Source organism: Cariama cristata, unplaced genomic scaffold, assembly GCF_000690535.1.
Source record: "Cariama cristata isolate BGI_N322 unplaced genomic scaffold, ASM69053v1 scaffold539, whole genome shotgun sequence".
Lineage (NCBI taxonomy): Eukaryota > Metazoa > Chordata > Aves > Cariamiformes > Cariamidae > Cariama > Cariama cristata.
In genome coordinates this window covers 76421-100040 of record NW_009637197.1, presented here as the reverse complement: position 1 = coordinate 100040, position 23620 = coordinate 76421, and the positions used below count along the sequence as shown (strand labels likewise).

Genomic DNA, 23620 nt, shown 5'->3' with positions numbered 1-23620 from the left:
TAAACCCCAGGCTTGGGGGGGGTTTATAAACATGCAATAAATGTTTAACAGTTCTTGCTGGAAACAGAAATCTTGAAAGATTACAGTATTTTTCCCTTAAGGTTATGAAATATATTTTCTATACTGCCTGCCATACATTGGATTTTAGAATGGAAGAGGGAGACAGAGGGGGAAAAACTTAAAACTGATTTTTTAAAAAAGCAAAGAGAGGACATGAACGAGAAGAGAGTCAACGAAAACAGCTGAGGAAGACAGAATGAAGGAGTAAGGAAAGAAGAGGGAAAAAAGCAAACTAGCAAGTAAGAACAAACACCATTAGAGAAAAGCAAGTCAAACTACCAGATCCTGATGACTTTTAACATCAAGAAAGCTTGTATCACAATGCTGAGCCAAAGTACAACAAAATTTTAAGCCTAAATAACAACAGTTCAGTATCAGGGGTAGTGAATGCATGAAGATCCCATTAGCCTCTGTAGGACTGGAGGCTTTTGTCTGTTTTAGAGATGAGGTCATCTGTCTAGAAATTGGACATCAGAGTTAGAAATCCTAACCCTTGATTCCTCCTTGTGTTACAGCAGTATAGGTCAGTGACAGAGTTGTCAAAACCAGCATACATTAGATCAGGATTAAACCCTCTGACGAGGTTAAAAATGCTGACAGAAGCTGAGAGCATTCATTTACCTGTCAGGTAATTATTCTTGAACTTCACTTCCTGGGGATATTAATACAAGCAGTGATCACTTCAATGTATAATAGCAAGTACACTGACACACAGAGCAACTTACAGCAAGAAGATGGAGTTGCGGGCCACATCAATTCTTGTTGTCTAGATCTTCGGCCCTGGCAGTCAACATAAACCCCTACGCTGCTAAAACACAGCAGGTATTCTTTATTTGAGATTTCGACTGCACAGATGGCATCAGTTGGCTGCTGTGAGATAAATGATAGTGTGTGGTCATCTGGATGGAGCAGACTGTATGGGCTTCCTTCACCGTGAAGGGGATATTTTAAGAAACCTGACTGGTAGCCCACACAAAGACGGTCACTGAAGATTGACATCCACTGGACGTTCCCCTGGACTTGGATCTCCTTGATCTTTTTGTGACGTGTCTTACTCTGATTTAGTTCATAACAGAGGACCTGCCTTTTCATAGCTACACATAGGCAAGTAAGAGCTCCGTGGCGCACATGTCCAGAAACTATTGACTGACAGCCTTTTGTCTCTGCCAGCTTATAAAACTCAGTCTCCCTTCCATCCAGGGCAGCCATAGGGAAAAGCCGCACATGACGGTTTCGTCCTGAGATTACTGCAATGAGTTGTTCATTTGGGACAAGCTCTATCTGATGAACCTTCTTATTGTCACCAACACGTATAATCTCTAAAAAAAACAAAACACACACAAAACAAAACCCCTCAAATCCAAGTTAATAATGTTGAAGTGTAAATTGATTATAACATACGTATTTGTAAAGATAAACTATGAAGGAAACCCAAGAAATCTCCTTTATTGCTCCTCTGCAATATTAAAAAGTACAGAATCAAAACTTGTATTTTAATAATACCAGATGCAGCAATGCTGGATAGACCTTTGGTTTTTCCTCATCAGAAAAAGGGAGGAGCAGACCGATGCCATAACAGCCACTGTATTATTTCGGTATTCATTTCAAAAACAGTTTGTAGCCACAAAACTACTGAATAAAGGAAAACTCTCAAAGATCTGAAACATACAATTAAGCATGTTGCTGGTTGAATTAGCTTGGGCATCTGTCATCACATCTCTTTACAATACTGAACGTTAACTTCTCATTTCCAATACCAAGGAGGAGGTTACAGAAAGGATCAAGCCAGACTCCTTAATGAGGTGCACAGCAGGAGAAGAGGAGACCATAGTCACAAATTGAAATGAGGGAGGTTCCTGCTGGATATACAAAGAAAATCTTTCATTGTGAGAATAATTTGCAACAGGGGGCCCAGAGAGACTGTGGAATCTCTGTCCTTAGGGATTTTTAAGACCCAACTGGATAAAGTGCTGAGCAATCTGGCCCGAATTCAGCATTAAGCCTGCTTCAAACAAGGGAAGAAAAACTTCAGCTTCATTCCAGATGCTGGATCTTTGTTATTGGAAAGGATACCCAAAACAGAAAGCACACAAAACACCTTCTTGATTATCAGCTCTCACATGGGGTTGTCCAGCTGATAATGTAGTAAATTGAGAAAAATTAAACCAGAAGATATGGAAAGATAAAAAAAGTTACAAAGTCACTTTCCGATTATTTAATATTAGGGAAATTATTACCAGTTCCTAATCTCTTACCATCTTTGGTGACATGTACAACAAACAAACCTTCTTCATTCCCCAAAGCTATTCTTTCATGATCTATGATATTAAGGGGGAAAAAAAAAAAAAAAAAGGTTATTCTTCTTTGGAAATACTTCAACAATAGTGATAATTTTGATTAACAGAGACAGTTTTTTAATGTCTTGACATAAGCAAATATAAAAACCAAACCCAACGCATTCATGTAACAAAAAGCCATTGGTAATCTCCCAATCTTTCAAGATTCTGAAAAAGTAAGTATTTTCCCATTTCTCCTGTTACTAGAAGTAACAGCAAAAACCATCATTTTTAATAAACTGTACAGAGCACTTAAATGTACTACCAACTTTGAAATAATTACAATATCATATTTAAACAATCTAACTAATCAGAGTTTAACATATTTTATGCAGTAGCATTTAAAATTACTAAATTCATTCTCTGATTGTACATTTTCTCTCTGGTCCCACACGCAGATTTTGTAAAGTCAGTGATTTCTATCTATTCTATAGTTCTAATTTTGCCCGGGTAAGGAATTACGTTTACAGAATAACAAAAGAGTAATGTCCAGTTCTCTGCGATAACTATTGATAATTATGAATATGTGTGAATAGGGGGAATATTCTTACAGATCTGACAAAAGTGCTGGATAGTGAAATGCACTTCTCTCAAACCCATACACATTTTCCTATGGGATAAAAACACTACATATTATGCTCTGTTCAGTAGATAATACCATTTAACATGTTTTTTGCAAAAAAAAGCATGCTTTTAGCATACCCATTTTTCTTAGAGATTTCTTCTTGTTCATTTCATACCTATGATTGTTGCTGACTGTGTTGTTTTGATGAGGGGTAAGGTGCTGTCATAAGCTTCTTTGGGAACATAGACTGAGCGGTCTTTGAGTTTGTTCTTCTTCAAGATCCTATGCAATTCATTCAGCACTCCTACCCACTTGCTTTTTTCATTTTCACCGTCTGCTAGAATCAGGATTGAACACTTACTACTGGATGCAGAGAGCTGGGAAGCTGTAACCTGGAAAATTTTAAAAATATATATTTTAAGTCATAAGCAATAAAAAAATTTTATCATGATCATTTTTACAAGGGTATCAGATGCCTGTAAGTGCCCTTTTAATTAGCCGTCTGAACTAAGAATGTAAAAATTTAGCTTTAGTTAATAGAAAACATTCTATCTCAATCAAGAACCCACAGCAGAAAAACCTGTAGATGTGCTTAACTCAGCAAAGAGTTAAAATGCTTTTGTATTTATTCTATAATCCGGAAATGTCTGCCTTAAATAAGGTAGTCAATTGTTTTTCACAGCAATTTTATAATGAAAAGCGTTTCTTACAAAGTATTCTGTTTTTTTTTTTTTAAGACCAATAGTTCTCATTAATAATTTAATGCAATAGGAATGGTCTTTATGGAAGAATGATCTATGATCCCTTTCATGCATTTGGTACAGCTACTATAAATAAAAATGAAAAGCCCTTTCGTAGGTTTATCCCCTCTCAGCACGCAGAGTGATTAACAGTCTGAAAGCCAGAAAAACAAGGAGTGAAGTACAATGGTATAGCAAAGAAATGTTAGGGGAATTAATAAGACACCAAAGATACTTCACTGAGGTCAAAGCTTCAATAGAATCCCTAGTAAAAATAAGAAGAGTATTAGAAAAAGCCAATGATGGCAAAATCCTGAAACCAGATACAAGACATAAATTTTGATGAGCATTTTACAGTAGATTTCTACACTGACTACCTGATGAACAGGACTTTTCAGAGATCCAATGCATATATACAAAGAAAACACATAAAATAAAGGCTTCAGGAATAACACAACAAAACAAATTGAGAAGCAGAAGGCAACTTTAGGAAATGAAAATGCAGAAGGTCATGAAGAACAGAAGAATTCCAAATGACTAACAGAAGGTTGAGAAAAGTACATCTTATTGTGAAGGTTAAAATAATGGAACCCACATAAAGGGAAGATGAGAGCTTGTCTAAATGTACCAGTGCTATTTTTACCATGAAAATGATGTATGTACAGACCCTTATGCATTGCTGCTGCCATGGATACCACACGGACAGAACTTGCAAAGGAAATAAAATACTAGCAATCTGTCTGTGAATTCACACCGTACATCACATTGTGAAACCCTGTATTTCTGGGTTACTAGGTTCAAGACATAATACTTACCCTAAAGATACAGGGGATATCTTTTCGATTTGCATGGATGACATCTGAGGCCAAGACAGAACTCACTGAGAATTCTTCATCCCTTATGGAGACCACAAATATAATTGGAAAAAAGTTAAAGAGTAAAATCTGTATGTTTGTTTTTTCCTTATATTTCCATAGTACCAATAGCCTTATTTTGTGAAGGACACAAGACAACAGTTCTGAGACCTAATTTTTAAAATTATCCTTTCCTCTTTATCTGCAGATTACATTCACAAATACAATGTTGCATAATTAATTCCTGGTAAATGTTGATGGAGATAAATCTATTCAGAGTTATCTGGTTTTCATCTGTTTAAATTAAAACCTTATTTAAAAAAAAAAAAAAAGCCTGGACCAAGAACACCTGTCCAGCTCTTTCTTAAAAACCCAAACTCCCTAGAAGCTATAAGCTACAGCTGTTTTGAGACTTGTTGGAGAAATTAACCTAGTTCAGAGATGAGCTTTACTTGGTATGTTAAATGTTCCCAGTCTTCAGTGAAGTTGGTAGTTGTTCAGTAATACTGAAGACAGTGGGATCAAACTATTTAGCCCTTCTGAATCAAAAATTGTATTACTTTTATCCTATAACAACGTTTTTTCTGTCTTTCATAACTCTATTCAACCCCAAAAGAATGTCTTTTTCTTCTTTATTCATTGCAGATCTTCTACACAGCTGAACAGATGCATTTTGGTACATGATGTAGTAATGGAAGTTTAAATTGCCACATATGAACATACAAGTGTAGTTCAGGCTAACTGAAAATACTGCTTTTTCCTGGAAAATTAGAGGCTCTCAACATGGATTACAGTGTTTCATAAGAAAGTTCTGGAGCCTGCTTACTGATTTCACAAAAACAAAAAGCAGAAGAAAAACCTCCCAGTGCCTCTGAAAAGCTCTCACTCAGCAGCAAACAGCTTACCTCATGTCTATGACCTGACTCACTACCACGCTGGGCTGGGATGCTTTTCCTTCTGCTACATCATATAGGAAGAGTTTAAAATCACAGATCACTGCCAGTGCTCTCTGCCAACCTTTCTTTACTCCAGCTGGTTTTGGTACCTTTAGCAAAATAAATCCTGATCAACTCTCTGTAAGTTTGCATGCAATCGAAAATCAAACAGACAGTACAAAAATCAATTCTCTCATCTAGGCTGACAAGCCTTTATTCAATGATAACATTAAGCAACATAAGCAATAGCACAGATGCAGTAAGAGCATCAAACACAGCCACAGAAACACCACAATATATTATTAAAAAAATTCATAGCACCACAGATTCTTTCTTCTTATTTCACAAACTCGTTCAAAGATATATTAACAAATGTAGAGAAAGAAACCCATCTCTATTTAGTCAACAGTAACATGGCCAAAGCTATGTCAAGTAATTTTTTTAGTATTTATATACAAGTATCCACACTGATGACCCTAGACAGTACTAGCATCAACAGCAAGACTCAAAAACTCACAGGCCCTGGCAGATGATCTGATCTCTAGAGATGGACTATTCAAGACCAACTTAAAGCACAATGGCCGACAGAGATGGAGACAGAATTACTGTTTGAAAATGCTAAGAGCTGCTTTGTGAAAGTTTAGGTCTTAGTTTCCAAACTGTTACCTTAAGGTATAATTGAATCCATCCCCCCTGCCCGATGCCCCAGTTAGAGTTTAATTCTAGCTCTGGAAAACAACAAATTTAATATAAATGCCTCGGATGAAGCTACTACCTGATACTTACTCGGACATGTCCTTCATAAGCTGTTCCTATGCCTTTCTGTGGATCTATTCCCAAAGGTCCCTTAGTCTGTTCAGGGGGGATTGGACATACTGCAGGAGCCTTGTCTGCACAGGTCACATGGCAAGAGAATCCACATACTTGTGAGGAAAAGAAACAAAAAGATTTGATGGTTATTTGTGGTGCAATGCAAAAGCTATGATAATGATGATGACATTTATAAAGGAATCCTCTCTTTTTTTGACCAACAACTGAATGATTTCACTGAACTTTGTTACATCAAGACAGAAATGCAAGTCTGCGCACAGCAGCAGTTCATGCTTCTATCTGCTCTAAATTCTGATTTTCTCATTTTCAGAGGTGTACGGATACGCAGCCTGGTTTCATCCAGGTAAGAAAGAGCCTAACCAGAAGCTCATATTGAGATAATCTCTATGATTTCCTCTAGGTCCAACTCTACTTGTAAACAAAAAGCTGGAAGTTCCTTTAAATGATGAGTGTCATTCTGTGTACATAAAAACCTAAAATAAATTAGTCCTGGAAAGATGGGGAAAAAGCAAAATTGGTACTGAATGGCAAAGTTATCTTACATTTTGCCCCGAGTTAGAAAGCAAAGCTGCTGTCAGGATACTTGACCACTGACTGTGGCCCCTTATTGCTATTTTAAATAAACTGAACTAAGCTCTTCTACCACCAACTGGAATAAGTATGTCCCCAGATAACTAGGTAATCTGTTACCTAAGATGTTGAAAGTGTTTGGCTTCTACTGTTGAAAGACTGAAGCATAAGAATATATTCTGTTATTCAAAATATAAACAGAAGACTCCTGCATTATCACACTACAGCGTTTACTGTGCAATTTGCACCTATAAGAACTTCAGTTCACACTTACTGCTTTCACAAGTGCTTACCTTCACAAGTACAGCCCTGTCGTGTTAAACCGACCATCAGAGATGTGCATTGATTGCATTTTGTTGGTGTATTAAATGATTTTACTATAAACTGGTGGGCTTTAGGCTGTGAAACAAGCAGACAAGGATGTTAGTACCTGTAACACTTCTGAAGAACAGTTATTTTTTTCACAGACATAAGAGTGCATAAGTGCATTTAAAAAGGTAGCTTATTTGTGTTTCCTGAAAGCAGATCTGAGCTCCTAACATGTGGGCTGAAAAAATTTCCTTGTCAGTGCTCATTACGGAAAATCTAAACCATCCTCTGTAAATGAAACCATGGAAACTGGACCTTGTCTCAGAATATGAGTTTGCTTCCATTGCAGATAGGAAAGTTGCCAAAATTATTCCATTACACTCTAGAAGTTGAATGAGTGTATGTATGTGTCTGGCAGCCAGCCAAGGCCAACCCACCACAGTATTTTCTAAGCTGCAAATTCAATGCTCCTCTGTAAGGAGTGCTGCCTTAGTTCAAAGAAAAATATCAGACTTTTTCAAAATTCCAATTTCTATGCCAGAAAGCATGACAGAGTTCAGTTTTATGGTGTCAGGCACAGGTAATTTCAGAACACCCAATTTAAAAGCAAGAGTATAGATGAAGTTGATTTTGAAAGGGCTTCTCTTCTTGTTAGTTCTTGAGAACACAGCCTACATGAGTAAGTGTTTTAATTCTCTCTCTCCCTTTAAGGATGGCAGCGCTGATGCTATGATATCAAGGCTAAATGACTACATAATGTGGTAGTATGATTCGTAAAAGGCCTTATATAAAATCCAGGAAGCTGCTTTGCTTTTCTAAAAAAACTCCCAGCGAAGTAACAACTGGTAGGTAGATAAAGGATACAGCATAGGCCGAACACAAAGGCTATCCAAACAACCTGGATAATGTAAGTGATGTGAAATAAAACAGACTACTTTAATGAGCAGGTATATTAAAATTTTACTTACTTTCCTGTTTTTCACAGTATAAGATATCACAGCTAAGGGCTGAAACTTCATCCATATTTAATGACAGTTTTACTGTTACAATGGAAGCTTTCTGTCTACAGATGCATGTCTTGTTTTGAAACTTGCAGGGAAACAATACTTAGCTCTAAAAACCGATGCAATCACAAAGCAAGAAGGTTCTTTAGGACACGTAATAAATTAGAAAGCCCATCATTACTTATTGAGAAAAATATTTGCAAAAATGAAGTGATGTGGACAGTAAAATCTGTTTCACATGATTCCAAGTGCACTTATAATATTTTTAAATTGATCTACTAGAATGTTGCCAACAGAAGACTGTCTGCTTAAACTTTTTAGCTTTCCTTTACATACATGAAATCTTTTACTATTTTGTGATTTATTCACGCAGAGAAACAGATCTATTAGAAAGACGTACTTACTTCATTGATTAGTTGCAGAAAAACTGTCTTTTTTAAAATATACCGAAGATTCCTAAGCCATCAAGGCACTTCTGAAACTTTCATGAGAATATTTTTCCTTTAATAGCTTGAATCTTGTTCCTCATTTGCTTGAATATACACAATTCACTGTGAATTAGCATACACTGACTGGCTTATTTGGCCAACAGCAAAATAATTTCAACAATGGATAAAAAAAAAATTTAAAAAATCAATCTTTATGGGAGTAAAAAGCCAGAAGACAGAAAGACTGGAATTCCTTCTCCCAGCCCAGTGATACAGTGCTGACTGTAATGCTCACTCTACATTGGTTATACAAAGTGCAAATCTCTGGTGTAATTTTAGGCTTACTCTTTGACTTTTCTCAAAAATAAGCATCTAATTAGCACACAGATGTGCTAATCCAAGACTGGCCCACAGTGACATCAGTTTTATTGTATGCAGAGGATAGAGGCAGGCTGGTCAGACACATGTCAGAAAACACTCTCTTTCTAGGACGTTTCTTTTCCTTTCTTCACGTTCTGGTTCATTTATCTCTTTGTAATGTTCAAACAACTGTTTTTCCTATAATTAAATGCCTGTGTGCTGCTACAGTGGAACGCTTAATACAACTTGTCACACCACATAATGTAAGTATGAGGGGGTTTAAATTTTAGAAAGCAATATACATATATATATAGAGAGAGAGCTTATAAACAACCCTTCTAGGCAGTTCTGGTAAGCTTATTGTGATAAACAGTTCTCCTGAAGCTGTTGCCCAGGAGTGATATTTTCCCCTTTACCATGTATATAAAAACTGTGAATGCTTGACTGAATACCTTTGGTGTTGAGAGGCCTGATCCAATATATGCTGTCCTCATGGTTGGTGTGTGAATTGAACGGGGAGGATGATCTGTAACCTGAACACAGTCCCCAAAGGATAAGACATCAAATACATACTATCAAAGATAGATTGAATAAAGTAAAAAGACTACAATGTCCCATCCACCCCATCCCCAAACATACAAGCAATGAAACCAAATTGATTAACATAGGAAAGGACTCAGAAAACCAAATCCTATTTCTCAGCAAAATGATGTTTAAGATTCATCTCCTAAGTGTCAAAAATAACTTTATATTATCTTAAACATTTGAGCGAATCTTTTCTAATGTATAATAATCAGAGAGTTAAATTGTTAACAGGGAAAGGGAATATATTATTATAGTTCCAGAGCCTGGCTAATATTTTGAATTGTGGACTCCAAAGCATGCTCTTACAAACTACAGTATAACATTAACTTTGTGACAACATTTCTTAAATATTCATGACTGAGGATACGTTACGGAGAGACTGTATCTAATAATTGATTCAACATAGTTCCGATCCCTAACCAATTAACCGTATGTGAAAGGAAACGCAACGTTCCCCAAAATACAGTTCACCACTAGCACAGAAGGCTAGTACAAGGTCCTAAATAATCTCACTGCAGAGGAGTGAGCTTCATTCTAAACAAAAGGATTTGCAATAGCAATTTTCATATGAGTGAAACTGTTACTCCTACAGAAAACACAAAAATTTGTCAACACTGAAGTACCTCGATTGGTTCAATCTCACTAGCTGTAGAAGGAGACCTTGATCTTGAATGGAGGTGAGACTTGCTATCTTCATCCCGTGATGGAGTATTAGACAATGTAAAATTCTCAACTGAATCAATCTAAGAGAACAATTCAAGAGAAAAAAAACAACCAAAAAAAAAAATCAAACACATCATTTAAAAAAGAATTCTCAACTCTTACCAAAATAAGACATGGGAGCAGTAGAATTCCTAAGAGAGAACTGAGAGGACAAAAATTCAGTTTTAAACAACTTCCTAACTAAAGTACAAAAATGCAATGAAAATCATTGAATATGAACACGCCAAGGCTTCTGCTGAGAGGTGAGCACATGCATAACAGCCACTAGCTCAGGGGTCTGATAAAGACTTGAAGAGACCTGTAATTCCGTATTTTTAATCGGTTAATATTTTCTAAACACCACTGGGTTTTGTCCACTGGCAGTAGAGATTTGTTAGAAGTGAATTCCCATATAGCCCATGTAAATCACTGCAAACATATTTAGGAGAAAATAAGAAGAAAAGGCACAGCAAACAACTTATTTCCTGAGGTTAGCGTTAATTATATTTACAGAGAATTGAGGGGGGTTTTGTACCCCATTTGAACTACAGAAACATTCTTACCAGGAATACAATTTCTTCAGGGCAATATTCTCCTAGTCCTTGATATACAATGAAAATAAGCCCAACACAGAACTACACTGAACAACAAGGCATATAGGTACAATCAGGTATCTTGGATAACAAGTCATCTTTTGTCAGCGCAACTGAAAAAATCAGAGCATGTAGGATTCTTCCTTGAAAACAAGACATCTTCACATCAAAGTTTCCTATGTAAATTTAAAACTATAGCGAGATGAGGATGCTTTTCTCCAATAATAAGAAAACTAAAAGCTAGAGTCCTACAGAAGGCTCCATTACATGCCTGGCTTTTCTGGAGCAACACTATGATCAGTTCCCCATTGCTAAGGATTTAGCTAGCTTGCACACAAACTAAAATATGCAGCAATGTTTACAGAAAGCATTTGAACATTCCAGTGGTTTTTATGTCATTTGCCATTGACAACATAGTAAGAATTCCACAAACTTTACTGCTTTTTAGGAATAAAACATATTGCCAAGCCAATCTTATACATGCATATACAGTCCTGTTCTCCAGACACTCAGTCATGGTAGCGAACAGGTGCAGTTACTGTCTTTTCTTTTTTTCTTTTTTTTAATAATAGTGAGTCAAGTTTCATTGCTTCCAGTTTTACCATAGCCTTCAAAAAAAAAATTATCTAGTGGAGAATGCTCATCAGCTTAATCAACTTAGGCATATTAGGATGCCTGCAAGTATTTCTGTAATAAAAAATGGGAAATTCTCACACTGGGATACACCTGTTTTCTACACATAAATAGTGTTTCAAGCATTGAGGCAAAAATTAGCAGTAAAGCAAAAATTCTGTGCTCAGATTTATCAGAAGCAAATAATAATTGGAAGCTTTATCCAATATTAGAAACAAGGATGCCTTTAAGTAGTAAATCCCCAGACACATACATTGTTTCAATGATTTTAAACTTTTTTTAATAGAGTCTAAACGTGCGAGAACTTGGAGTCCTCTCAAAGACTGTTTAACCTCGAACAATTCTACCTTCTTCTTAAAACTGCTATTAAAAAATAAGCCCATTTAGTAACTACAGGTGAATTTTTCATAGCAAGAAACAGACATTCCTTTTCTTCTGCAAGTTAAACTCAGAGATCTAACTTATCATTTCATAAATGTTTCCAGATACTCCAAAGGTTTTCCCTTTCAAAGTAGCATCTGCATACCAAAGAATTTCCATGGTGTCCCTTAAAAAATATAGTACAGACATGATATGAACGATGGAACTTTTCTGGAATGTGCTACAAAGCCTTTGTGGTTGAAGACATTTTTTTCCAGTAACAAATGTATTTTTACTTTACTTATGAACACAAAAAGCCCGCAAAACACACAGAACCTGATCTACCCATTACAGAATTTGAAGGGAATTTAACCACCACCTTTACTGCAGAAACAGGGCCTTAAGCGGTATGGCTGCAGTAATCTCTGGGTTCCTTGTTTTAATGAGAAGAACTAAGTACAAAAGCAGCTTGACTCAACTATGGCCAAAAGCTTATGTGGACTGTATTAACACCACTGAAATTTGTTTTAAACTAATCCACTGGATTATCAAAAGCATATTTCAGTATTTCCTACCATATTGTAATAGCCTTGTCTTCCACAGGACTGTGGTTAGTTGCCTACATGGTGTCACCTGTGTACGTCTGAGCCAAAGCTGCCGGTGTACAAACACATCATGAGGAGAGGTGAACTTCTGAATTGGAGCCACAGTCAACAAAACCAAGCAGTTACTGCAAGCTTGCCTAAGACACTGAGCCATGTGCTTTGAACTGCACAGGTAAGGTCTTTATTAGAGCTGTTGGACAGTATTGCTTATTTATTGAATATCCAATATAAATGCTTTGTATGCTTTCCTATTCCTATCATCATATGTGTATAAAAGAAAAAAAAGTGGCCACATGAGTTTAAAACAGACATAGCATACCTGGTACCAATTCAGTCTGACAAAGCTTTGATAACACCATATCTAAAAATTCCCCTTGATTTTTGAAACACCATAGAGCTTTCCAGATTAACAGACTACAACACATCCAACTCTGTTTTCCTTGTATGAATTTTTCCTACCCTCCCTGATGCTCCAATTTACTTAATTCATCACTTCCCATTTATTTATCTCTGTAGTGTGATATTTTCTAACATTCACTATGATATGCATCCCAAATGCCAAACTTCTACCTTCTATAGGCAATTCCTATAACTCAACACATGCCCTATGCGAAGGGCAAGGAAACAAACAAGCCCTCATTTGACATTTGCTCATCTTCCCAACCTGCATCTACCTGATCAGCTTTCACAAAGAACTTTCATATTGAAATGAGAAAGTACCCAAAGCATCTTTTCCAGTTACTGTGATACTCTGCTCATAGGATTACCAAAGGAAATATTCCAAAAGCTTTTAGCTCACAGCTGTGAAACAACAAAAAGCACAGCAGCAGCAGCAAACGGTAGCAGCAGCACAAGACATGCAGTGAGGTAAATACACAATCCATACATTAAACAAAGGCATGTACACAACAGGCAAAAAATAAAGGGCCACAAAGAGTAAGACAGCCTCTTACACGTCTGCCTTTGTTAGCTGGAATACAGGAAGGTGAGCGCTTTAACAAAGAAAGGAGGAGAATATGTTACAAAACCAAACAGTGACATATACATCAGCTCAGAATTTGTTGCTCTATATCTCCAGAGGTAGTGTTTAGACACACACAAACATGTTCATTTTTACAAGTATTTTGAAAACAAGATTTTCTGGGGCAACAAGAGGGAAGAAACATCAAAAAAAAAGGAACAGTTTAAGTCTGTTGTTTTACACTGGACAATAGCAGTGAAACTGAAGACTATGTTACAGTAGTAATTTGCAGTTAGCATCTCTGTACTTTGAACAAGATGAATACAGCAATCTCTTGGAGGCACGTATGTCCAATTTAAAGTATCATTAAGAATCAGAATTATTCTAAACTTAATTATGAATGTGTGAGTAGAGTCAGGGCTCTCACCACACACTACTATGGCTTCTTCTCTTTAATAATGAGAATTCAGAACATGATTTATTCTGTGGTTATTTACAAAGTTCAGATTTGTTTAGTCTAACCAAAGCCCACGGGGAGTGCATGTGAGGACAGATTGCAGGAGGACTGAAGAAATCTATTTTTAATTCGTAAGGTGTTGGTAACAGGGGAAAAATAGTATTTTTTTAGCAAGTGGGAAAAATAATTTTGTCAAGGTAAAATGGGATTCCATTTTATTGTTATTAAATAATCACAAATTCATCTTTAAACAAACCAAGTTGATTGCTTCTAGTAGCTACTGAGATACACAAAGATCCACCTGGCAAAAAACCAAAACCCAGCACTTCCATTATCAGACACTTCTAGCGAACATAGTAGACTTAACACCTAGAGGACGTTACTGAGAGACAGCCTGCAACACACAGGAGAGACAGTGGCAAAGATTTAGAAATCAGTATATTAGAGTCACTGGGGGTGAATTCCCTCCCCAGCAAAATCAGAAACCAGGACAGCAAAACCCATTCCTACTCCCCTTTGCACTCTCCCGTGTGCACAGGAGATACAACTGAACGCATAGGCTTTCGCAGCTATGAGGATTTAGGCACCAGTTCTGTCAACCTGACCAAGTATCTTTTCAAGGAGCGACAGCTGAAGTCAGGAGTGACTGCCACTCATCTGAACAGCGAGCTACCACTTCTCTTGCTCAGCAACTGCAGGCTATACAGGCAGTGGGACATCTATTTTTATTTCTCCCCAGTAGAAATGCAAATTACTGTTTTCCTCATTGAAAAAATTAGAATTAACTCCAGCCATTCACAGAGTGTTATAAACAATTACGTTATTTGGATGGCAGACACACAAGACATACCCACCCTAGTAAACTCCAAGTGTAATCGGCAGCCAAACTCAGTGTTGCTTACACATCTGTACGTTAAATAGGCTTCAGTGAGCTTGCAGAGTGCTATGTAACTGCAACTGCACATTATTTTACACTCTCTTTGTCATTCCTTAATGAAGCACAGAGGCTGAAGAAACAATATGGGCCATAGTAGTATTTACTTTGGGTTCTTGATTACAGGAGAGGCTTTTTGGAAACCCATGCAATATTGCAGCACTGCAGGAGTCTTAATAAAAAGAACCCACACACTTCTCAGGTTTGACTGAGCACAGATTAATTCTTCTTGACCTGTTGCAAGAAACACTGTCCCTGAAGGTAACTACTGTCAAAAAGAGACATTGGAAGGGAATGGAGGTCACAGTCAGTGGGGAGGGATTTTTAATACCCTTATTTTCATTTAAGTCTGCCTAATTGATATTGAATGAACACAATGAGCTAAACCATAAAGAATCAGGCATTTTGATAATTCAGAGGCTACATATTATGAATCTCTGTATGAATGAATCAAGTAACTGTCCAGTAAATGAAAGATGCAGAACTGGCTTTAGGCACCACTTAATTATATCCATCTTTCACCTACTAATGTGCACAACAGCTTTATTTCTCTTTTTAATAAAGACAGGTAGCTCAACAAGTCTTATACTTGTCTGCAAGGTACTCTTCCCATTTTTGAACAGTCAACTCTCCTCTTCTGCAGTTTTGCCAGATGAGAAAGAATTCTGCCCCAGTGCTAGAGACGTTTGCCTCTGGCCAGTCCAGTCCAGAAATGTACTCTTGCCCAACGCAACAAAACACTCCTCTTGGACTCAGACTGAAGATGTAACAGGGGAAGTTTGATTCTGCGTGCAGTAAGTCATCCACATGCAACAACATACACATTAATACCTGGAGTTTTACCTAAGAGTAAAAGACGGGTATTTGAAAAGATTTATCTAGGTGGACCAATCAAGAAGAATATCTTAACGGATGTATGCCAACAGTTGAAAATTATTCCCTTGCACTGATAAAAAAAACCTGATTATGTCAAAACGCTTGTGAAAAAAATATGCTGCCTTCTTTAAAAAACAGAACAAAACAAAAAACAACCAACCAACAAGCCCCACACCCCAACCAACCAACAATAAATACAGAATAAAGTACTGATGTCATTCAATACTAACTAGGTAGCAATGAGGAAAAGCTTCTTGTCCTAAGTTTCCCCTTGCAAAATACAACATTACCAGCTACTCTGCCACATATGTATTTTATTTCTCTTTTAACAGGTTTTAGGACAGAGTATTAGACACTTTTAAAGGTAACTTTCTATGAAAGAACCTGCTGACACAAACTAAGTGTTCCTAATACTCAAGCGACATAGAGAACACTTCTTTAATCCAGATAAAGGATATTAATATTATTCATTTATTGTAGATTTAAGATGACAGAAAACTGTACTCTCATTTTTTTCATGTAAGAAAATTCCAACAATGTCAGCAAGACAAAGTTTTCTATATGCTATACAAAAATGCAGGCAAATATTTTCTACTATGGTACCACAGATGTACCTTCACATTTTGTCTAAGGTATACACCTGATTTACAGAAAGAAAGGATCTAGAAGAAAAGCATTCTTTCAGCATTTGTGAAAAGAAATGCAATCAGTAGAACAGGCCCATATACTATATCCTCTTTGTTACACCCGTCACAGCAGACATGGCTAGAACAAAATTAGTTGTACCACATTTTAATGCAAATAGGATTATACTATTTTAAATATGTATGTATAAATATGCGTGTAGGTGTATACACATACATACAAGCACACACAGACATAGACACACAATGTACCTACAGAATTGTAATGGATGGTTCTCTACCATGGATGCATAGTGTATAATTTGATTTTAAAAAGCTTATTGTTATTTACTTTTCTGTGCCTACTACTTCAGTCTGGAAGAAAGATAATGCAGTCAATTTTCAGCTTTTAACTCAATTCCCCTAGTATGCAATTAACTAGGGTAAATATGTAAACACTGTCCTAACAGGAAACTAGGATCTCAAACGGCAATAAAAAGTAGTAAGTTCACTTCAGTTATAATGAACATCACTTCTTACAATATAGGCTAAAAGAGACACAATATTTTATTTCGGCAAACAGAAGTTAACTGTATGTAAGGAAAACATTTTCACTGAAGTGATCAGAAAACTTTTGGAAACAACTAATGATAAAGTAGTAATTCAAAGCAATAGAACTAAATGAAATAAACATGCCAGTGATTTTGGAACCATTTTCCACAGGCAATGTCAGTAGATAAGGCCCAAAAGCAGCTTCTCCCATTAGAAAAATTGTTTGCAATTAAGAATTCTTCACTTGCACCTAAAGAAAAACATTTGTTTTAAAACTGAACATCTATCTATACAAATAGGTGTAAATACGCTATTATAGAAATATTCTGTTCTCCATTGCACTTGCAGATTTTTTTAAGTTGACTGCATTAATGTTTGAATATGGCAAATCAATCAACTGATCTCTGTTATTGAGGGATTTTACTGGTTTGAAACTCAAAGACTTACGTCATCCATAAAATCAATCAATGAGGATGAAGAGGAGGAAAAGGAATCCTATTTTAATGAAAACAGCAGTAAAAAAAAAAGAGAGAGAGAGAGAGAGATGGATGAAGAAAACTGTTCAGTATAAATAAAAGTGCAAAAATAAAGAACTGTAAATAACCAGTGCCAGTAACAGTTACCTCAGTAAGTTTTCATTAATTGCCTTTCATAGACAATTAATCAATAAACTACCTCTATAAACCCCAATGTTTTTCCAGTACTCACTCGATAAAATAATATTCCTACACTCCAATGGGATTTTTATATTGAAAGTAACTTATAAGATAAATAATTAAACATCAAATTAAAAAATAGTATTAATTGTCAGAACTTGAAGAGAGAACAATGAATGAATGAACACACAATGAAAAGAAAGTAAATTTTAAAACATCAATAACATCAGGGATTATGCTCTTTCATAGCTAAATGTGATGACCTTGCACACCTATCAGGAAAAAAACAGGGGCAAATATTAGACCAATGTATAAACTGTAAATGTGGTGCCTTGTCCCCTCTGAATTCAGTTTGACCAATATTTCATCCCAGCTGTTCTTTTAAAACAAAAATGATGCATTGCTTACTGTTGATTAAAAGAGAAGATATGAAAGGCATAGTATCATTTCAATTTTTTTCTTCCAGGTTTTCTACCTAAACTGGTCTTTTGTTTAAGTGACAAAGGAATTAAACAGATCTAATTTTTAAGTATACAGGAACTGTGGAGAGGAGATGAATAGTAATTATCTGGATTTTACAGGTCTGTGTAAAATGAACAGAAGATGAGAACAACCTAATAAATACACAGTACCAATGCCTTCCTAGGATACATTGAAGGATTATTTCCATACTCTCTCTCATTTTTACCAGACCAGTATCTGCATTACTTAGCATTTTTCTGAATACAAAGAAAGGCCATTTGAACAACTACGCTTTTCATGTTCACTACAAAATCACGCAAATTTCTGCATTCAAGGTTTGAGAGAGAATTCACTGTGATTACTAGTATTCAAGAGAATACAGCCAGCACTGTAAATGACAAAAAATTTTCTCATATTATTATACACAAATGTAAATGGGGCAATATGATTAAAATACAACAGCAAACTCTCAGCAAGTAAGTATATAACCTGCACATAACAGCAGTACTTCCACTGCCTAACAGAGAGGTAGAAGAGCTGTACACTTACTTCAAATTGATCCAGAGCAGAGGTAGGCGCATTCAAAAATGCCAAGAAAGAATTCTGTGAGTCTTGGTGCTTTACACCTAGAAAACAGCAGCAGGTTTTTAAGCTACAGAAAAATGACCTTTTCATGGAGGACCTTTGCCTTGCTGAATCAGGGTTTGAGTACCCACCTGAACCACCTACATTTTTTAAAATGAGTTGTCACACTTGGTCTGTTTTTCAGAGTAAAAAATTTTTTTAACAGACATACACCCACTGAGCAAGCAACATATGTTTAATTAACCTTTTCCAAGCTAGAATGTGTGGTGTGAATTCAACATGAAAACATGCTGTAGGTACATGTCTATTATGCAGAAGGCACAGGTTTCTAACATGCTTATGCCCATGTGCACCGTGCACTGCGTGACACCCAGGCATACACACTAATGCAGCAGGTCTCATCCCTGCTCTAGTCACAGGCTGGATAGCGTACTGTGACAAGACAGCTTCAGCCAACAGTCAGGTTCCACAAAAACGTACAGAACAGGCTGCTGGGGAACACGCTGCATTCCCAAATAATATGGGTGCCTTGACCCATGCTCTATGCCTGTCTGCCACCTCTCACTTATGAATGTCCAGAAGTAACACCATCCCAGGTAAAGCTTCAAATGTCTCTGTCAAGCTACAGCATTTACACAGTTTTCAGCCAGTAAGCAGAGCAGGAACACTGCAGCCTCTGCAGCACCAGAGCCGGTAAGAAGAGCAGGACCCCTCCAGCCTCTGGAGCCACAGAGGCTGGCACATCTTGACTGCTAATTTAACTTGCTTCAACTGATAGTTTTGTGGGGTTTTTTCTTCTTTTCTTTGGGGAATGATTCAAGTTGCTGTGTCGGTGTTTGTAAATCACAGATGTGTACAAACTCTACTTTCCCGAACACTATAAATACATTACATATATATACTTGTTATGACCAGAGCCTGCAGGACTGTGGACATCTCAAAAGACTGAGGCTATCAAAGGACACTTTTTTTTTTAAAAAAAATGTCAGTGTCTTGCTCTAACTGGCCATATCACCCTCTTTGCTCTAAATACAACCCACAGTGAACAAAGAAGTTTGAAAGAACCCATTCTTCTTCAAAACATACATACACTGAAACCTCAGTGAAAGACTGAAAACAAAGCTCAAATTACCTGCTACTTTACAGAATCATTTTAGTAATCTTTTTCCCCACTCTCCTCAGTTTCTAGAACACATTTTTAAAGAGCAAAGGATTCAAGTGCTAATCTAAGTAATCCCTTCCTAGAAATCAATTTCCACACACAAGTTACTCTACCACTGTACATTGACTATGTTTGAATCCTCTATACAGTTTATGATTCAAACATCAATATACTTCTTCTTATAAGAGAAGATCAAGTCCAAAGATAATAAGGATTTTGTATTAAAGGTGTACTTCTATCAAAATATTTGAATAGTTGCAGTAGAATCTTATTAATTTCATTCTGGCAAAAAGCATAATAACTAACTTTTCCTTGAACAGTACTTTCTTTTTTAAAAAAAAAATAAAATACAAGAGTAAATGCTTATCTCTATTTTCTACATTATCTCTATATATTCTATATATATTCTACGTTATCTACATTATCTCTATTTTCACAAAAACAGTAAGGTTTTAAACACTGGAAAAAATACAGGGTAAAATATTAATTATAAATTCTTAACAGATTGTTTAATGCAAAGGAAGATTTCAGACGCTGAGTAATCAAGCATAATATTTAAGCCAGTTCAAGAATCTGTAAATGAAAGCTAAATATGACAGAGTATTATTGTCTCCAGGGACATGCTATCAAGAGCTCCTCCCCAAGCACCTGGAAGAAGCATAATCCTGGTATCAGTGCTAAGCATCAAGATGAACAAATATAAATTCCCTAAGTCTTTTTTGTTAATCAGCACCAGTTCTGTATAGGTTTGTATTATTTTTGCCAGTCAAGGAGCACTTGGAGGCCTGTATACAGGAGATTAATGTTAACTACAATACATTATTGACTGATATGCCGTTAGGTTGCAAACGCTGAACAGTATTTGACAACCCTATGCAGCAATTGTTGCCGGGGTTTTGAAACTCTGGAGTTCAAATAGTTCCCTACAGAAAATTAGGTAATTCCATTTGGTCTGAAAAATCACTTCTTCCCATGTGACTCATAAGATACAAATATTAGAGCTACTACAGGAACTGCAAAGAATCAGCCACATCATTAAACATTGCTCAATGAAAATTTTTTTCTTTTCAGAATTACCAAAAAGTCTCTTCTCCCAGCAACAATGCAAAATATTTGAACAGATGCGCTAAAAATCCCAGAACATACTCTTAATACCACAGCAAAGCACACATGACCACATGGCTCACTATGTGGTTACAAAGCCAATCAACGAAGTCATCCCAGAAACAAACAAACGCTATGAATGTCTCTGCAGTTTACTTTCTGTGTAGACAGGTCCAAAATCTTCACAGAACACCACCACTATGGTCAGTATTGAAGCCTAAATACCTTCACTCATCATAAAGGGGAAAAAAATTATATCTATACTTCTAATAGTTTTCTGGCAGTAAATCACCACACACATGCCAAATAAAAATAATGCGGTTCCAACTCAAATAATATCTCACTGGTTCAATCATATCAGCAAAACTGAAGCGTACTACAAGCACGTATTATAAGTGCAAATACAGCTGCTGTGGGTACATCTTAACATGCAATTATTGTGCTCACATTTTGTATGTCAAACTCTGTTGGCATCGCATTTTAGTTGCAAGGTGACACTTAACTGATAAGATGTACCCACCAATGTGAAACATGTTATTTACTTGGATATCAGTTGCCATACCCTTTTCTAATCTCAGCTCTTCTGTCTCCTTTTTCAGCCTTTCAATATCTGTCAACAGTTCCATGTTCTTCTTCTCAGATTCTTGCAATTTACTTGAAAAGAATACAGACAAAAAACCTGTGTAAATAGTGAGAACCCATGATACAAGTCACTTTTTTTGTCCATCTTTGCATGCTATTTAAAAATTAATGCTCAGCAAGCTTCATTATGTCATCAAATGCCAGAATGAATTCAGAAATCTATCGAGACCTGTTTAGAACAGTATTTAAAAAAAAATCACAACAGAACAAGCAATTAATTGCCCCTGTTTACCCATTAAATAGGCTCGTGTTTCTAATTTATGTGTAATCGTGTAAGCTTGTATCCCGTGAATGAGAAAAAAAGACTATATGTATTTTTATACTTAAAAATTGTGGGTTAATTCATTAATTCACAATGTCTGTGATATGACTAGATTATGTTGAACGATTTTTCTTTTCAGTTACTTTACAGGTAGTTGTTTCAGTGCTTTCCAACTCACAGCTGATAAGTAACGCTACTATGAATTTCTACCATGCTTCTCATCCTTGCCTATCAAAGCAAACGGTGGTTCTCCTGTTCTTAAAGAATCTACAGTGCTGTCTATCATCATGTTACCTGGCCTGAAAAACATGCAAGTCAGGTGGACAAGGTATTCCCACTTTACAGATAACATACTTGAATCTCAGCTCTATCCAACTGTTTTCCTAAAGCTGCAAAACAAGTCAGTGCTCTGAGCTAGATTAAAACTAGAGACCTAGAGACCTAGAAATGGAATGTCTTCCTACTATTTTTTGGTTTGTGGGTTTGGTGGGGTTTTTTTTCTGTTTTTTATTTTCATTTTTGGGGGGGGGTGGGGGGTGGGAGGAGGTGAGGTCTGAGGAAGGAATAAAAGAATTCATAATCGTCCATAACCACATCTTATCACTGTGTATCAGCTAATGCAATGCAGCTATCAATAGAATGGAAAAGAGTATGTTCTAAGACACAAAACCAACCTCTGCTTGCATTTGAATTTGTTATCACAACTAGGAGAGATTGTATTATTAAAGAGAAAGTGTCCCCTCTGAAAGTCTTCAAGATTTCAAATTTTCCCAGTACATTTTCAGCTGCTTATACACTGAAGAGAGATACAGTCTTTTTTTTCATGTTTGGATATAAGAAACTGGCATATCACTCATTATCAAATTTTGACAGATGAAATAGAATCATCATTTGATGACACTTCCTGGGAGGTATCAAAGTAAATTTCCATCAGAACAATTTGGTCTTACCACTCTGTAGAGATACAGGAAGCTTTGACTTTATTCAATTCATCTTGAATAGCCTGTTTAGCTCGGATTTCAGCATCAAGAGCAGACTGTAGTTCCAGCCTTGCAGACATATCCAGTTTTGCAAAGCGGCGCATCTTCCAGGGCATGTCCTAGTAAAGAATAAAAAAGGGAGAAGAAATAGTAAAAGGAAAGAAAGTTACATTCCTCATTTTCAGCTAACTTTAACAATTGCACTTCTCAGTCTATTATGTTCTTAACGTAAGAGTTCATTAATTCCAAAGTAACGTAAAATTAAACAATTAAAAGAGTATTGTTATTGGTATTACTATTTTTAAACTCAAGTTCTAAATAGGAGAGATGAACGTCTTATGCTGTCATGACCTCAAAGGCAAAGAGATTTTGTGAATTCTAGTTTTGATGTGCCTCAATTCAAACGACAGCTACGAGGGACATTCACATTTCACAAGGGAAAGACTTTAAGGCTTTCATGACCCAAAGTATAGATTTCCTTTTACAAATTCACGTATGCTTATAAAGTAGCTACTTACAATTATATTATAAAGATATTGGTGTTTAATTAACTGCTAAACAATAAATTTGCTATTCAGTTATTCAGAAGGGAAGTTCTAGGAAAGTTTAACTTTTGATTAACACAGATTCTAGAGACAGGTTATTACTGCAGCTGAAACTATCAAATTAGCGTTTTTCCAAACAAAAAAAAAAAAAGTGACATATGGAAGTAGAGTCTTACTGTGGCTCTTGCACCCAAACTGGAGTTCCTCAGGGCCTCTAGTTCTTCTGTCATTTTAGAGGCCAAGGCTTGAAGATAACCTCGAGCATCTTTTTCATCACTCACCCTGAACAATTACATAAGAAGAAAACGGTGTTTTAACCAAAGAAACTAAAGAAAAAAACAAAAGTCCC

The 23620-nt window shown here is 36.3% G+C and overlaps 1 protein-coding gene across 1 annotated transcript in view; it reads right to left on the bottom strand.

Moving 5' to 3' along the window:
- CDC42BPA (CDC42 binding protein kinase alpha (DMPK-like)) overlaps positions 1-23620 on the bottom strand; it is a 117531-nt gene that overhangs the window by 20815 nt on the left and 73096 nt on the right. Inside the window, exons 16-28 of the mRNA XM_009708185.1 lie at positions 23448-23553; positions 22697-22845; positions 21405-21496; positions 18541-18617; positions 10201-10320; positions 9445-9525; positions 7185-7290; positions 6277-6413; positions 5461-5600; positions 4517-4598; positions 3137-3353; positions 2316-2378; positions 786-1379 (exon numbers count right to left, since the gene is read on the bottom strand). Of these exons, the coding sequence (XP_009706487.1) occupies positions 786-1379; positions 2316-2378; positions 3137-3353; positions 4517-4598; positions 5461-5600; positions 6277-6413; positions 7185-7290; positions 9445-9525; positions 10201-10320; positions 18541-18617; positions 21405-21496; positions 22697-22845; positions 23448-23553 (1964 nt within the window). The remainder of the gene's footprint in view (positions 1-785; positions 1380-2315; positions 2379-3136; positions 3354-4516; positions 4599-5460; positions 5601-6276; positions 6414-7184; positions 7291-9444; positions 9526-10200; positions 10321-18540; positions 18618-21404; positions 21497-22696; positions 22846-23447; positions 23554-23620) is intronic.